Source organism: Rhamphochromis longiceps, linkage group LG8 (assembly GCF_057381845.1).
Source record: "Rhamphochromis longiceps isolate RC_006_pf linkage group LG8, R_longiceps_female_GT1.1, whole genome shotgun sequence".
Lineage (NCBI taxonomy): Eukaryota > Metazoa > Chordata > Actinopteri > Cichliformes > Cichlidae > Rhamphochromis > Rhamphochromis longiceps.
Window position 1 is genome coordinate 14661891 of NC_140564.1, and position 17883 is coordinate 14679773.

The window sequence follows — 17883 nt, forward strand, 5'->3', positions numbered from 1 at the left end:
ACTGATGGAAGGAGGTTTTGGCTCAAATCTCACGATACATGGCCCCATTCATTCTGTCCTTAACACGGATCAGTCGTCCTGTCCCCTTGGCAGAAAAACAGCCCCATAGCATGATGTTTCCACCCCCATGCTTCACAGTAGGTATGGTGTTCTTGGGATGCAACTCAGTATTCTTCTTCCTCCAAACACGACGAGTTGAGTTTATACCAAAAAGTTCTACTTTGGTTTCATCTGACCACATGACATTCTCCCAATCCTCTGCTGTATCATCCATGTGCTCTCTGGCAAACTTCAGACGGGCCTGGACATGCACTGGCTTCAGCAGCGGAACACGTCTGGCACTGCGGGATTTGATTCCCTGCCGTTGTAGTGTGTTACTGATGGTGACCTTTGTTACTTTGGTCCCAGCTCTCTGCAGGTCATTCACCAGGTCCCCCCGTGTGGTTCTGGGATCTTTGCTCACCGTTCTCATGATCATTTTGACCCCACGGGATGAGATCTTGCGTGGAGCCCCAGATCGAGGGAGATTATCAGTGGTCTTGTATGTCTTCCATTTTCTGATGATTGCTCCCACAGTTGATTTTTTCACACCAAGCTGCTTGCCTATTGTAGATTCACTCTTCCCAGTCTGGTGCAGGTCTACAATACTTTTCCTGGTGTCCTTCAAAAGCTCTTTGGTCTTGGCCATGGCGGAGTTTGGAGTCTGACTGTTTGAGGCTGTGGACAGGTGTCTTTTATACAGAGTTCAAACAGGTGCCATTCATACAGGTAACAAGTGGGGGACAGAAAAGCTTCTTACAGAAGATGTTACAGGTCTGTGAGAGCCAGAGATTTTCCTTGTTTGAGATGACCAAATACTTATTTTCCACCCTAATTTACGAATAAATTCTTTACAAATCCTACCATGTGGATTCATGGATTTTTTTTTCACATTCTGTCTCTCACATTTGAAGTGTACCTCTGGTGCAAATTACTGACCTCTGTCATCATTTTAAGTGGGGGAACTTGCACAATCGGTGGCTGACTAAATACTTTTTTGCCCCACTGTATTTGAAAGACTGAGTGTAAACACACAAAATATTTTATTTTATGTGCTGGAATGTGCAGAAAATAGTTTTAAATGTTAAACAAATTTCTTCCAGTCAGAGAATGTTGCATATAATTTAATTTTTGCTTGATGCATAAAGTTAAAAGATTAAAACTAATAAAACAAGTTTTAAAAAAAGAGACTTTTCCATTTGATTACATTTTGTATGATGGATTATGTAGAAAAAGTAGAATTGGGCTGAAAGATCTATCGCTTTATCACCTCTTCAGGTTGTAAATCGTGTTTTTAAAAAGTAACTAAGTAACTAAGTAATTAATTACTTATGAAAATAAGTAATCAGTAAAGTAACGGGATTACTTTTGGGGGGAAGTAATCAGTAATTAGTCACTGATTACTTTTTTCAAGTAACTTGACCAACACTGGTTGCCACCAGGTGAAAGACCGCCAGATGTTGTTGAAAGCGCTCAAAAACATTGATTTTTTTCCAGTATAACATGTGCTTGTAGTCAGAATTTTACACCTCTTATCTTGCTTTTACTCCAGACATGCTTTTGAGTCCTGTGCCTTCACCTGGTTGGGCGCTGGCGTGTCATCCGGTGTCAGCTGGATGGTTGGGATGTCCAGTTTCAGCCATGGTGGCTTCTTCCTCTGCAGGCTGCTGTTCCTGCTGCTCGGCTCATCCATGCTCGCTGCCTCTCCTGACACCTGCCAGCTGGGCAACACAAACAGAGAAGGAAATGGGTTTTTGGAAAAAGTGCTCAGACAAATTACCAAACTGTCACAAGCCAAAAAATCCAAAGTGACCAGCTTGGTCGATTAATCGCAGACAGTAGACAGAGCGTGCTAACAATAAACAGCTGTAATCCACGTGATGTGACCTCGCACAGACACAGTACTGAGGCAAATTCCTGAATAATCCAAATTATGAGCCACTAGTCTGCCAACAACTTGAAGTCTTTTCCTAACAAACTGAATCACAGTGTGGAGTGACACTGAACCACAGTTGAGCAGATCTACTATATGATCTTCTTTCAGATGATTGTGTCAACTGAATTACTGACTGAAATAAACATGCTGATATTATTAGGAGCAGCGGCCCACTATTTTCTTATTCTGGCCACAAGCAAGCTGCACCGTTCCGCCTCCGGTGTCCTGAAGTTTAACTCCTCAACACTGATAGCTTCAGTTTGCTCCTTTGCTCCAGGTAAGGCTCAAACTCACAAACTTAGCATTACTCTGCTGTTTGCCGTCTTACAAGCAGCACTGCAGCACATTTAGATAACTTAATGCAAACACATGACACATTATTTCAGCTGAGCTTAAACTTTTCCCAAACACCAGTTAATATTTTCTCCATTCCCACAGGATACTCAGCATTTATCTGCAAACTAAGATCTACCAGTACTTACTCCTCCCCTGGAGTTTTGGAGGCACGTTGGTGCAGCTATGTTTCACAACCACAAGGTGGCACTAAGCTGCTCACATGGAAGGCTTGTGCTCAGATAAAACACAAGCACGCCACTTGTGTGGAGAGAAATGGATGCTGTTGCACTGCAGGCCGCCCGTTAACAGACAGCATCAGACAGAAAATTTGACCCAAGCTGAGCCACACCAGCAGACGGAAAGATAAAAAAAAGAAAATAAAAGGCCGAAGCTTCCACTGATCTCAGTTGCTCACTGGTTTATGACTTTGAAGGCATTCAGAGAGTGAAAAGGGGTTTTCCTGTTTATCTGTTTCCACAGCAGCTGTATGGGAATTCATGAGACATTTCCTCAGTTTGTGAATGTTTGCTCTGGAACTTTTTAATAATGTGCAGAACCAAAACTGTCATTTGTTTCTCAAAGCTGCTGCTGCTTGATGATGTGTGCACATTTTGTCTGTTTACTGTCTCACTGTTTATTTAGTTACTCTACTCTAAAAACGATCCTGACCTACTGGCATATGTGAATTATCTGATTAATTATCTGTGTTGGTGTAATTGATGTTCTATATGTGATATATTGTGAAAAGTTCTTGCTGTGCTGAAGAGTCAAGCACCGTCTTTAGAGTAATTTTTAAACTACTTTGTGCTCATTGCTTAAAGAATATCAGACAAAGTATTGTGTAGCTATCAAAAGCCAGCAGTGTGTTTGTGGGGTTAAAGTTGTCATCAACTTAGCACTACTCTACCCTCCCACGCACGCACACACACGGTCTGGCTTAAATCTCATAAACCGAAGAGCCTAAAACTTCACTGCTCCAGGTGAGGCTCGAACTCACAACCTCGGCATCGCTCTGCAGGTTACTGTCTTATAAGTACCGCGCGCTGACCGATTGCGCCACTGGAGCCCCTGCAGGACGTCTGCATTTCAGCTCATTTTGAGAAGTCTTTCTCAGATCACAGTTACAGCCTGTGCCAAGTGGAAGTCCTTATGCATGAGTGAAGGGGACTATTACTGCATAATAGGACATCTGCATGGGGCTCTAGTGAGAAGTAATGAGCGACCACCGCCGAGGTTTCTGCTGCGAATTGTTCTGTGATTCGTGGCAGTGAGTGAAATTACAGGCTCTCCTCTTTTGCCATAAAGTCAACAATAATCTCTTCCATCATAGGTGATCCCGGAGCTGATATTCAGACTTCTGGCCAGAAAATCAAAGGCGGCAGCAGGAGTACTTCTTGATGCAAACGAATCCAGACAGGACGGCATGTACTTCCAAAGCCCAAGAACTCCTGCACACAAACCTATAGAGTTGCAGCAAAAACGCGAAGGAATCTCTTTTTTGGATAACTTGGCTTGTCATTTCGAGAGTGTATTTTTCAGTAAAATCCGATTTTCTTGTGTATCTGCTCTCAGGCGAAAAGGCCATGTCTATTTTGATAGTGATCTTTACATGGCAGTGCCTACAGAGCAGGTGTGAACTCGATGTTGTCAGTATAGGGTGGGCGTTTGCACAAATAAAGCGTGATTACTCAGCTGCAGATGGTAGTAGGAGTAGTGACACAACAAGGAGCGTGAGTTGTGCATGTTCTTTGTTGTAGACAGTATGTTTAGCTGTATTATATGCTGGAGCTATTCAGGTTGGTGGAGTCTGGGAGGTTTGGTTTGGCTAAAACAAACTCATTTCTGCTAAGCACAGTTTATTTTGGAGGGGTTGTGACAGATTTAAGTGAAAAGTGGAAGGGTTCACCACAATCATTTGTCTAGGTGGTAAAAACGTCAGTCCTGACAGAATAATCGTACCTTCTGTTAGATTGCTTCAACCTTAACTGTATTGTTCTCTAATACTCAGCCTACACTATAAATATTCATGTTAAATATCAACACAAACCGTTAGTGACAGCAGAACATAAGACTGAAGGAGCGGCAGCGTCATCCCTTATCAAATAATGTATCTCAATATTGCATTAGACTGCCAAATATTTTGTGCAGACATTCATGGTTCCCAGGGGATAAGTCTACTGACTTTGACGATCCCCCCGATTGCTCAGCCGCCACCATGAGGTTTATATTTGTGGTTTTGCATGAGCTGTCTAGACTGCCATGAAATTTTGCACAGATGTTTCTCTCTCGAGGTAAATCGTTAGGCTTAATTTTCACCTTATCCAATACTTTGTTTTGCATTTAAAGTCTGCAAAACTAATCACACCCTCATCAGCTTGCTCTTTGCGCTTTGTCTTTAGTCCAGCAAGATTTCTTAATGACCTGTTTAAGATGATTATAAATGCTTTTTAAGACTTATTTCACATCCATATTGGCAGAAGAAAAGGATGAGGGATATGAATGAGAATCACAGAGCCAGAATTAGTCCAGAGCACCACCACTTTAATGTCAGCGTAGCTCCAAGCACTGTCTGGAGTTACAGGAGTGATGCTGCTAATGCAGAGTGGGTTTCACTGGAGTGGGATTTTCGGTACTGCTGTTGGTGTGTTATGGCAACCGATGTTTTTCTGACTTCCTGCGCAACTGTACAGCTTTAACACCTAACATGTTCACTTATGAGTGGGTATGTCGCATTAGCAGACACCTCACACTGCAAAACAAAACACAAGCTGGGTGTTTTATACACGCTGTAGTTTCCATTAGTGGCTACTGGCAACATGTTGGTTTTAATTTATAGTTTTGTTACTGCATGGTCAATAATACCCCGCCCCTTCCAAAAAAAGATAATTAACAAATGTATAAAAAAAAACTTCAGAATGTGGAGGTTTTCAGACACTTTAAGGCCCAAAATTAATGTGACTGGAATTTACACTTTAAAGACCCTGTTATAAATACCTACTAACATGCTAAAACACTAACAAAAATCCATTGTGTGGTTTTCTATCCAGAAATGGAAATTTTTACTGTATTGGCAGCGTGTTTGGGATCATTGTCATACTGGCTAAACATACAACAATACTTCAATCTTTCTGGATCAGTAATTCCATCTATTTTGAGAAGATCTTCAACACTGCTGTCTGAAATGCAGCCTCAACCCATGAAAGAGCCTCCACTGTGTTTTACAGATGGCTGTTATTTGACCTCTTTCCTGACCTAGATGAGAATCCGAAGCAAAAAATTTAGACCTAAAAAAGACCTAAGGCATAGGTGTCAAACTCTGGCCTGCGGGCCAAATTTGGCCCGTAGCCTAATTACATCTGGCCCGCGAAGCCATACAAAATTACTATTAGAGCTGGCCTGCTGGTATTATACCGTTCATGTACTGCTAATACTACAATTCCCAGAATGCTCTGTTGGTGTTTTGGCTGCAAATACAATTTTTATTTAAGAAATGAATTCCACTGATGTGTTATTTAATTGGAATTTCGATTTTGCATGTGTGCAATATTAAGTTATATATATACGTTTATATAAGTTATATATATTGCTTAGTATTAAGCTTTGCTTGTTCCATACTCAGTTTTTCAGCAAAACTTGTTTGAGTCCATAAGAAAAGATTCATTCTTATATTTGGAGGAAGATTTTTTTCAATGAATATTAATGTTAGCCCGCGACTTTGATCCAGTTTTGAATTTTGGCCCACTGTGTATTTCAGTTTGACACCCCTGACCTAAGGCAACTGATTTTAAATCCAGTTCTTGTGTAATTTGGCACATCTCTGTCTTTTCTCCCTGTTTCCTTTCCTTAAGAATAATGGCTTCTTGACAGCCACTCTTCACTGAGACAGACTGATGAACCAAAAGGCCAGATGCATCTCTAAGGTCCTGTGTCAGGTCTTTGTTGGATTATTTCCTATTTCTGTAAGTCATGACTTTCATGTACTGTTCATCTGCTGTAAATAGCATTTAGGCCTGCCACTTCTTCTTTTCAAACTTTTCAAGGAAACACTGAACAGCATGCTCAGATTAGACCAAGTTTTAGGCTTTTTGTAAAAATGTACGGTTTATTGGTGCAAAAATACTGTTTTACGTCTGTCAAACATTTTTTATAGATTCAACGAAAGAAAACGTGTGTTTTTTCAACTGGCTGCTAGCAAAGTGATTCAGTTTAAAATGGGTTCTTTGCTATGTTGTCTGTTATGTGTAGACACAACACTCTCTCCTCCTTTGAGTTGGGTTCTTTTTCATGATTGAATGATTCGTAGGTCAGTGTTAAGTGGTTTTACAAACAAAACATTCCTCTGAAAAGGTCCGGTACAAGGACTGGACTGAAAATAAGTGCTGATGAAAGACTGAAAGGCCTTTAGAAAGCCTGCAGAACAGTTGCTCAGGACCACTTTTTAAAAATTACAAGAAACTCTGGGACAGTACAGTATACAGTAAACACTAGCGTGCTACTGCCAATTTTCAAGGTGATCAAACAGATGTAATTACAATGTGGCTTTGAACTCAGATTATCTAATAAAGTATTTTAGAATTCTTCTTTGTAAGTTGAGAATGCACATGTAGATGTAGAGTGCATTCATGCACTGGGCCAACGCAATTTTTGGTCACAAAGTAAAATATCAAACAAAAGTTGGATTCCGTTCTTTTCGCCTCTCAGCTGCCTGTGTCAGTGTTTTGGTGCCTCTGCGGTCACATGAAGGAGTCTGCGCGTTCTTTTATAAACACACCCCTGCAAATAGAAGGCTTCACTAAAATCCTTTGCTTCACCACATCCTTTGCTTATTTTGTAGTGGTGATATTGTGTGTGCACGGCAACATGAACTCAGGCACTCTGATATGCACTTTTCAAGTAAGGTCAAAATTCACTCACATGCATGTACTACACAGCGCTCGCCTCAGCCCCCCCGCATCAGGTCTTTGTAGGTCTCTGCTAGAAGGTGCAAAGCAGTCCAAAATCAATATCCCCATTTTTTATCTGGTTTTGTAACATTCGCCATTTGTTATTCCATAATCTTGATCTCTCTCCTCTTTTTTTCCTCTAGTTGGATTTTTCATGACAGGCAGATTAGGGTATGTAATCCCCGTGCTGTATGCCACATGACATCGCCCTGCTGTTCAGCCACAGAAGCTTGTACTGCCCACGATTCGATGGAGGTGATGCTGTGATAGTGTCGTGAGCAGGATGTGGTGTCACTGATATCAGTGAGTCAAATTGAGCAAAAAAGCAAAAGATAGTGTCATCACATAATCCAACTTGCCAGTAAAGAGCCTTCATATTTCAGTTCTGAAAATTATCCTCTCCTTTTGAAAGCATTAAGACTGACTACTTGCTCTGGATGAAGTAGCATACTTTTTATGATAGCAAAAAAGAACGTTTAAAGGCTTTTAAGTTCTTATTTTGGCTTCAATTTGCCATCAAAACTCCAATGTTGTCATGTCAAAGTGTTACCTCAAAGGAAATATGAACTTCTGTGCACAGCCTGCTGTGCTTTCAGGGGACTGCAGCAGAATGGTAGCGTAATTGGATCTGCTTTACATGGAGTGACATTTGCTGACGTGTCGAGACAGAATAAAACAAAGGCATCTCTTTGGCACCGAAGCAGGACTTGTCCTGACACTGCTCCCTGATCCTTTGCCTTTGGGGTGGCTGTAGCTCAGGCGGCAGAGCAGGTCATCTACTGATCGGAAGGTTGGTGGTTCAACTCCTGGCTTCCCCTAGTCTGCATGCCAAATATCATTGGGTGAGATACTAACCCCAGATTAGTCTCTAATGCATCAATCGGAGTGTGAATGTGTGTTATTTCGCTAGAAAGCATCGGGTGAATGCACAAGTTGTGTAAAGTGCTTTGAGTGCTCAGAAGAGTAGAAAAGCACTATATAAGAACCAGTTCATTTACCATTCTGGTCTTTGAGGCTGCAACCAGTAACTGTACCATGTAAAGCTACCGTGACTGCATGTCAGTAAGCTTTGATATTCAGTGGCTCATCATGTTAAGCAGGCCACAATCTGCTCTCTGCACTGTCTCCCTTTTATTCTCTAAATCTCTTGCCTTCTTTGTTCTTTTTCTTTCTTTTTGGCTCCTCTTTGAGGGTGCAAGACTTTCATTTACTCTGCTTTTTAATATTCAGTGTACTGCCCAAAAATTGTTTGGGTGCTTTGGTAGGATGGCTAAAAAAAATTCTGTATATTGAATATTTAAATCAGAGTGCTGTATTACATCAACTTCTTTCATGCAAAGACCGAGTAACACAGTTAACTTAATCCATGCATCTTTAGAATATTTAGCTTTAAAAACTCTGTGACAATGTGACACTTGGTAAACTAGCGTACCTGCCAGCCCAGCTGCTGCTGCTCCTGCCAGCCAGGCAAAAAACAGTCAATTAAAACACCCAGGCATCAACTGTTTCCTGCTGTCCAGTATAATCTCTGGGCACTGGGTTGGTTTTAGTGTTACTTTTCATTGTTTCCATTGGCAGGATCCATATGAGCTTCTTTTCTATTTTCTCTCCGGTAGCACATTTAGCACCCCTGGCATTTTATCTGTGATTGTACAGAATTTCATTCAGCAAGAAGTCAGAGAAGAGCAAAAAAGGCTTCTAGAGTTCTGGGAAGTAAGCAGGCTTAGCTTAGCTAGAGTCCCACGACACAAGACGTCAATGCGTCTCTGTATCAGTGACTCCAGGCACTGTCTTCTACTTTTTGTAACAATTCATGTTCTCAGAGAGAAATGTTTTCTTCATTTTAAAACCCTTGGCTCGCTTTCCCTCAAAGATCAATGATGTCTGGCTAAATTTCTGTGCTTTGGTTTCATTGCTGGAAGCAAATCCACAAATCCCAATGATTCCACTTGATTTAAATACACTTGCATGGTGTGGCCATGCCTTAATACCAGCATAATTTTATTTTTACATATTTTGAATTGTGGAAAACCAATAAAAGTTTTTCAGCTGGCTGAAGCCAGTTTCATTGCAACCTTAATATACTGACTTTTGACAGATTGCCCAGACTAATCTTTTGCATTACTGTTGCCTTTGATAGCAAAGCAATAGCAACTCAAATAACAGTTCGTTACAAACCAAGATGTGCAGAAGAGCATCTTTGAATGCACAGTATACTGAACTTGAAGCAAATGGGCTACAGCAGCAGAAGACCACACTGCGTACCTGTCAGCTAAGGACAGGAAACTGAGGCTACAGTTTGTACCAGCTCACCAACTGCTACCAGTTGGACAAGATTGTAAAAGCATTGCCTGGTTTGATGTGTCTTGATTCCTGCTGCAATATTCTGATGGTGGGTCAAGGATTTGGCGTGAACAACATGAGGACATGGATCCATCCTGCCTTCTAGCTTGCTTCAGGGTGGTGATGTAATGGTGTAAGAGATATGTTTTTGGCAAATGCTGGGCCCCTTAGTACCAACTGAGCACCATTTAAACATCACAGCCTACCAGAGTATTGTTGCTGACCATGCTCATCCCTTTATGACCACATGGTATCCATCAAGATCACATAGTATGTCACATTCCTCAAATCAACTCAAACTGGTTTCTTGAACATAACGATGAGTTCACCGTACCTAAACAGCCTCCACAGTCACCAGCTCTAAATCCAACAGAGCACTTCTGGTATGTGGTGTAATGGGAGATTCATAACCTGAGTGTGCAGCCAGCAAATCTGCAGCAACCGTGTGATGTTATCATGTCAATATGGACCAAAATCACTGATGGATGCCACGAAGGATTAAGGCAGATCTGAGGGCAAAAGCAAGCTGTACCTACTACTGTATCCACTGAGTGTTAGTGAAGTTGTTACTTGGATTTTATTTGTGCAGTTCTTTCTAATAATAATGCCAGACAACTGTTAAATTTCAGGTCATATGTTTATTTTCATTTGAAGGATATATGGTATATTTAGTAAAGAGCCCTGGTGTTTCCTTTGCTCTCCAGCAAGAATGTGTTATAAAACTGACAATTATCAGTGCAGTTCCAAGTTGACTGGCTTGGACTCAGCATAAGATTAAAACTCAGACAGCCCAGGAGGGTTTGAACTTTATTACATTGGCACTGCTCTGTTCTAATAGGCACTACAACCTGCCAAACAGCACCACTGGGCCCATTTCAACTTCAGTGTTAAAGTAGTTTTTCTTCGCAGGGCAGCGCTTTTCTGATTTACTGCCATTTCATTGCATTCATCTGTTCCTACAGATCCTTTTGCACACAAAAACCCTTCTCCCAGAGACTTCCCACAACTGTGCATCTCAGTTCTTTTAATTATTTGTTATGGTTATGTAACAATGCATGAAAATTGAATTGCATTGAATTATCTTGTGTGCTTCTATCATCCTACCCTCAATCCCAACCCCCTACAAAGGGACTACATTTGCTCTGGGCTCTCATCTGTGCCAGATGTTAGTCATAACACAGTAGGTCATTTCCTTTCTGTTTGCAGAGTTTGGATGATGAGTGCATGCGTGTGTTTCTCTAATCTGCTACTACCTCTAAACAAACACTAATAAATGATTAAACATCTGCCGCTACAGAAACAGAATTTCGGTCATGTCAGTAAGTAAAAACAAGAAATGATGAATGACAAATAAAAGAGAAGAGCAGTCACGTCTTTCCTTGCCAAAAACATTAATTAAAATTGTATGTTGACTTTTGGACTTCCTGACTTTCTAAATTTGGCAGCATTAAATGCTTCTTTTAGAGGGTTTCTTACTGTAAAAACATAAAAGTACTGTGCTGAATAAAAGATTTACAATAACATGTATAAAATTAATTTAGATCTTTAGACATTATTAAGAGGAGACTTTAACTTTTGTGTCTATACCCCAACTCCTGGTTATAAGACGCAGCCTTATTTAACATTTTGGCAGCCACTCTGAGGCCGAACGCTGGCCAGAAAAGATTATTCACCACAGAAGTCTAAGTTGGACTCATTGCTAAATCGTGTTCTCAGCTGCATATCCGAAACATGCAATATGTTTGAAAAAGAACAAATAAACGAATAATATGAACATAACAGTTTATATTACCATCAGTCTTTGTGCCATAATCCAAGCAGCCACCTCCTCTCGTTGATACTATTTTTGCTTTTTCTTTCTGCAGCCTGCTTATTAAATGCGCTGGATGACAAAATGATTTTGCCCAGGTTAGTTATAATTAGGCTCAACCCAAATAAATGAGACTCAAATTTGACAAAATAAAAACATTGTAAAACAGAACAAGACTGTAAAGCAGCTCCTCAGAGACATCAGTGTTCAGAGTATTCAGCTGCACTGAACTGAATTATCTGGACTCACGATCAGATGAATTCAGCTATTTATCAATTATAAAATTCTATGTCCCAGACACAGGAAGGAAAGTGAGGATGTCGACTGATATTCATACCATTATTTGGTGATTTAAAAAAAAAGATTCCCGATATATCGGCCAACATATCTTTTTTCTTTCAGATACATGAAACATAAACAGATTTCCTAACATTTGTCATATGTAGTTATTTGTTTACTTATTTACAGTATCCCTCCGATGTCTATCTTTTAAATGTTCATTCATTGGCCAATATAAATTCCAATACTAATAGATTGGTAAAAAGCTAACAGACTGGTAAATCGGTAAGTTTCTATGCATTCTTACAAGAAAGCCCACCACTGATTGCCTGTTTAACATCAATCTGTAGATTGTTCACTTACAAGTTTGATTGTGCTGCAAAACGCACTGACAGACTCACAGTGGGGGGTCTTAATGAGTTCAAACCATCTGTCTAAACACTGCTTTGATTGTCCTGCGGCGTCTGTCTTTTATCTTCTTACCGAAGATTACACGACAGTGAGCAATTCATTAGTTAATCAGCCGCTGTGCAGATCAGCGCACAGGGGTGCGGGAACATATCCCACCCACTTAGACACACACACACAAAACCACCAAAAAGAAACCCACACACAAGTGACGCTGCTACTTAAGGCTACTGTATGTGTGTACATAAACACATCCCACTGTCAAACACAACACACTGGAATAATTTATAAAAGAGACAGGCTGATTAAGACCACACTGTAGTCTAAACCTGTCACAAAGACGTCTTTGACACCTTGCATCCCATTCCTTAGTGATGCTTGGTTTTCTCATTCACAGAAGATGAACGTTTTTCAAGCAATTTTTCCATCTGCTTTTGAATCTTTGCACCATCTGCCATGACAAAAACTCTCAAGAGCTCCTCATCTATTTTAGAAGAAAACCACAGCCCTCACCTTCCTCTATAAGCAACCTCCCTCTGTGCCATAAAACTGCTTTAGTCAAACGTGATCTGGTTGCACACTTTGTAAAACAATTTTGAATTATTAAATGAAGCTGCAAGGCTTCTTATTGACAGAATCGCTTGTTTACAGCAGTTTGATGTTTCAAATGTCACAAAAAAGAATAAAATGTCAATTGATTTTATAAACTTTTGAAACTTTGCCTTGAGGACACTGGTACAATCAGAAGCAGAATTAAAATAAACAGAAATGTGCCGTGTTCATCCTGTCTGCCTTTCACAGCTACACTGTAGGCTAGGAAATGCCTCACATTCCTGGAAAGTACCTTGCAGCCTACTTCTACTCTAATTTGTCAGCTGCAGTATGATAAGTGTGAGAACCGTGACCGATCAACATCAGACTAGATATACGATGATCAACTTTTCCAAGGAATGTGTTACTAAAAAGCAGATTTTTATTCTTGTGAAACTGAAAAGCTGACAGGGAATAATATTGACTACAAGAGATGCGAAATCTTTAAAAAATTCAATTTGATATTGTGGTTTGACACATATTAATAAATGTAATAGGGGCAAGTTTTATTATCTCTAGTAAAGCTTTATTGCTCTCCCTTAACAATGGGTTAGAGGTACTATCACCCAGTAAAGGCTAAAAAAAAAAGACACTTTTTATTCAGTTTTATTTACAGACCACCAGTTTGCAACAAAAGCCTTTTATGCTGTAAGGAAAAAAACTTACATATATGGAGAGTAACCCATGAGTCTCCTGTAGGCAAGCAGAGAAATGTTCCCTTTTACTCCAAGAACCAGATTTTATCATTACTTTCTAATAATTTATACACTCTAAAATCTAAATGCAAAGTTTATCTGCTTACAAATATGCTTGGCAGAATTGCTAGAATGTCCTTTTGCCTTAATGCAGAGGGCAACGGCATAAAAAAGCTGCTTAGCTATACAAAGATAAACAGAAGCCCAAACAATGAGAGCAGGTCAGAGGTCAAATCTGCCTCTTAGTACAATCATGTCTCTCAACTAGTGAGCTATCGAAGCAGGATGGATTTAATTGGGGCAGAAGCGGGAAGTAAAAAATCGACACCTACACTTCCTGCACTCTTAGTTTTGCATAATCCAAAAGTCTCAGATGTGTTTCACAAAGGAAAAAAAATGTCTCCTATGAATGTCATTAAGAGATTAAAGGATTGGCACAGACTAACGGCATCAAGTGTTTCCACACTGTAGATTGACACGTGGCCCGTGGGGAAGCAGTTTCAGACTGACAAGCAGGAAAGGCACGCAGACGTGCGTGCATTCAAAATCCGACCCGCTGCACTTTAATTCACACCCACACAATTCTGATGAAGCAGTCTGCATAGGAAGACAAGCCTTTTTATCTGTGCAGAGCTAGCGATCGCGTCGAACCTCAAGGTAACCATTGCTGGGAAGCAAACAGTTCATAACACATCAAACTGTGACAGTGATGCCAGTAAAAAAAAGTGGCAAAAGTTGCATGGATGCATTCATTAAGGCTGGGAAAAGTTCTCCAAGGACGTTATAACGTGATAATGGGACGCGACCTCACGCTGCCTCTTGACTTGAGATGACCTGGAATGCATCAAGGCAGAGAGGAGAGGAAAAACAGAAAAACAGATGGAGAGAAAATGGTTTTTATGTCATGTTGGGAGAAGATGAAAGATGGGTAAGAAAAAAAAAAAAAGACATGCTGCACCAAGTCAAAGAGCATAAAAAACCCAAAGGAAATCCAGTGCAAAGCAGAGAACAAACAGTGTGATACTGTGTGGAGAGGAGATGGACACAGAACACACAAAATATCCCTCTGAAACGAAAACAGTCATCTGCATGTCCAAACAACATAAACAAGCTGTTTGTTGTGTATGTGTATGCATCCATGTACACGTCTGTCTGTCTGCTATGCCAAACATCTGCATCCGTTTACCTGTTTCTGCCTTTTAGTTACAGAGTTTCGTTTCGGTGCATGAAATCCTTCACATGTTCATCTTGTCAGAGCATTGAGAAGCCTGTAACTGAATTTCCTGAGCAATGCAGATACGATCAAGCTTTGAATTACACTGCACTATTAGGACGTTATTTACACATTAAGCAAATGAAGCATTCGTGTGGCAATCGCCATCTTTGTGTACTGAAACTGGATGTGACAAGCGGATATGGATCACACTGTCAGACAACACATCAGTCGGCATTTGACTCGTCAGTCTCAAGTCCGAGGCCCACTTGTCCTGTAAACTTTCCACAGACTTGTAACCACAGCTATCGTCCCCCTGGTGGCTATCAAAAACATTGCAAGCTTAAAGGCTAAAAGCACTTCTCTTCATTTCGCTCAAAGCACTGAATCCATCTTTTATAGTTTTACGTATAATCTTTTCGGATTAATTGATGGTATCATTATTAGTTTAAACAGTAGGTAATTATTGGCAACTGCAGATAATTCAACACAAAAGACTCGATGGAAAACCTCTCTGTAAGAATTAGCCTGCAGCATTGCCATTCATCACTTTAAATGTTCCAGCACCTCATAGCTTCATAGCATATATCGCTGCCAAAAATGCAGCTGGAGAGAGCGCAGCAGTTTACAGCCCCTGTGCCTGGTATGGGACTTGAGATGATGGTGCAGAGTTTTGCCAGCAAGAACGGAAGACTGGTTCCCCCGCCTACCATCCTGGTCTGTTATAAGGTGGCAACACCAGACTGAACAATAACGTGAGGGAAGAAGAGACAAAAAGAAAGGAAGAAAATACTGAACAAAAAGTCAGTGACAGAGGGTAAGAGAGACAGAAGCCAAAACAGAGTGAAAGAGACTACACAGTAACAGCCCCGGGAGAGCAGACTGAGACTGACGATGGGTTTTATGTTTCATGGCATCTTAGAATCAGTGATCATTAGATCCTCAATAATAAATAAAAGGAGCACTTTATAAGGTTGATTCTGGGCGCTTTTAGGACTTCCCTTTCAGCTAAAAACAGGACTAGCCGACCAATCACCATGCCCTCTTCTGGGGCGGGCAAGGGGAATTCATGTAAAACCAAAGACTGACTTACGCCAAATAACTCTGAGTCTGATGGTTAACCTGGGTTAGAGCACTGTGTTCTAGCTGAAATAGCCAGAAAACACAAGATTTAACCCTCATTTAATGTCAAAGGCAAAGATAAGAGTTATACATAACCAGAGATGGGAAGTAACGCATTACAAGTAACGCGTTACTGTAATCCGTTTACTTTTTCAAGTAATGAGTAAAGTAAGGGATTACTATTGCAAAAAAAGTAATTAGATTACTGTTACTTTCCCGTAAGCACACTGCGTTACTGCTTTACTAAACTGTGATTTTGTGAGAGTGTCTCATGACACATGCGACGTCTGTGGCGTGTGATCAACAATAGATAATATGGAGTGCGGGAGAGAGTACGACCGTGCAGCGTTTAAAGCTTGGAGGTACTGACATTACTTTGAGTTTGATTGGTTAAAAAGTGATAAAAACATTAGCATCTGCTGTACAATCTGCGTGGGAGGAAAACTTCTTCCTAAAGCGAAAAATTAAACTTCAAATCTGAACAAGCACCTAGCACGCTGCCACGGGAATGTGAGATTCATAGAGAAACCCCCGGCACCGGGCAAACCTCCACTGGCTCCACTCCAGCTCAACAGCTGAAAATAGACTTAAGGGCAACAGGACTTAGTGCTGCTGAATCTTTGATTTTATTTGTTTTTTGCTGTGTTTTACTTTCATCTATTTGAAAGACACAAAACATTTTATTTCATATGCTGGAATATGTAGACAATAGGTTTAAATGTTAAACAAATTTCTTCCAGGTCAAGCCAGTCGCATATAATATAATCTTTGCTTGATGCAATGTGCATGAAGTTAAAAGATTAAAACAAATAAAACAAGTTTTAAAAAGAGATTTTTTTTTCATTTCATTCAATTTTACATGATGGATTATGCAGAAAAAATAGAATTGGGCTGAAAGGTTTGGTGCTTTATTCAGGTTGTGTTTTAAGTTTTTAAAAAGTAACTAAGTAACCTGCCGCTAACCAGTGAAGTAACAAGATTTTTTTCTTGGAGAAGTAATTAGTAATTAGTAACTAATCACTATTTTCATGTAACAAACTAAACAAAGCATTAAAAAATGACTGCTCAGGGAAGAAAAAACGAATTTCCACAATAAATTTTTACCACCATTGATTGCAAACACTCACATCAAGATAACAATTTAAATGTTTCTTTAAATGTGGTGTTGATGGCCAGTCTGAGCCTTGCACAGGTGCAGACTAATCGAACAGCAAAATCTGTCTAAAACAAATGAACCCTTGAACTCAAGCCAAAAGGACTTTAGAAGAACACTCATATACTGTAAGTCAGTGACCTTAACTGGCTAATACTGTCACACTTGCGATAAATAAGTTACTAATTAATTAAATAATAATATAATACAATAACTGTTAAAAGGGGCTTTAAACCAGCCAAACACTGGGGCATTGAGAGAATGTAATAACTAGGAAAAGAAATATTAATAACGACTAAAAACGAGACCAAGGGAAGGGTTGACTCGCAGGGAAGGGGACAAACAGCACATGCGCCTCATATGAAGCTGTTTTGTGTTAGCTGCATGGTGACAGGAAGGTCACCACTACAATAAGTGTCTAGTCAAGTGTGGGCTCGCCTGGAGACATGAATAGGCCTCCTCAGCAGCCGTCTAACCCTCCTACTATTCCTCCTTCCTGCCGTCTCTCTACGTTGCCAGCAAATCCATGCTGTGAGCGCCAATACAACAGCTTCCTCTGTTGGCTGGCCTTGTATGAAAAGTTAATGGTAATTGCCCACAGATGCCACATTAGAGTAAGATACCGAGGGGGATAGAGAATTGGCTCTGAAAAGAATATGAAGGAAAAATGGTGGTCATAATTGTGGTTTCAAAGAAACACAGAGGAGTTATTCAGGATTTTCATAAAGCAGTCTGGCCGGGGGAAAGCATTGTCATCAAACAGACACTGAAGAAGTGTTTGGAGGCCACATAATGGCCAGATTAAAATTCTTTTTTGACAGGCAGCTTTCTATTCATCCGGACTTTTATTTTTTAAATTTCGAGATAAAGATGATCTTTTCTCACTGATTTTCTTTTCATGCTGAGTGAAAGTATTCTCGCCAAAGTCACAAAGAGGCCGGAGTGATTTGATGTTCCAGCAATCCTCTACGCTTTATGATATTACCACCTGCAACAAGTCATTTAGCAAGTATGT

General features: G+C 40.3%; 1 protein-coding gene and 1 non-coding gene across 4 annotated transcripts in view; both read right to left on the reverse strand.

Annotated features, from left to right (window-relative positions):
• rhbdf1b (rhomboid 5 homolog 1b (Drosophila)) overlaps positions 1 to 17883 on the reverse strand; it is a 45672-nt gene that overhangs the window by 19447 nt on the left and 8342 nt on the right. For all 3 annotated transcript variants that reach the window (XM_085415896.1, XM_085415895.1, XM_085415894.1), the window contains exon 2: positions 1619 to 1760. In XM_085415896.1, the coding sequence (XP_085272022.1) occupies positions 1619 to 1732 (114 nt within the window). In that variant the 5' untranslated portion in view covers positions 1733 to 1760. The remainder of the gene's footprint in view (positions 1 to 1618; positions 1761 to 17883) is intronic.
• trnai-uau (transfer RNA isoleucine (anticodon UAU)) lies at positions 3284 to 3377 on the reverse strand. Its single transcript has 2 exons — positions 3340 to 3377; positions 3284 to 3319 (listed from the first exon to the last, which is right to left on the reverse strand). It is a non-coding gene; the product is annotated as a tRNA-Ile (tRNA).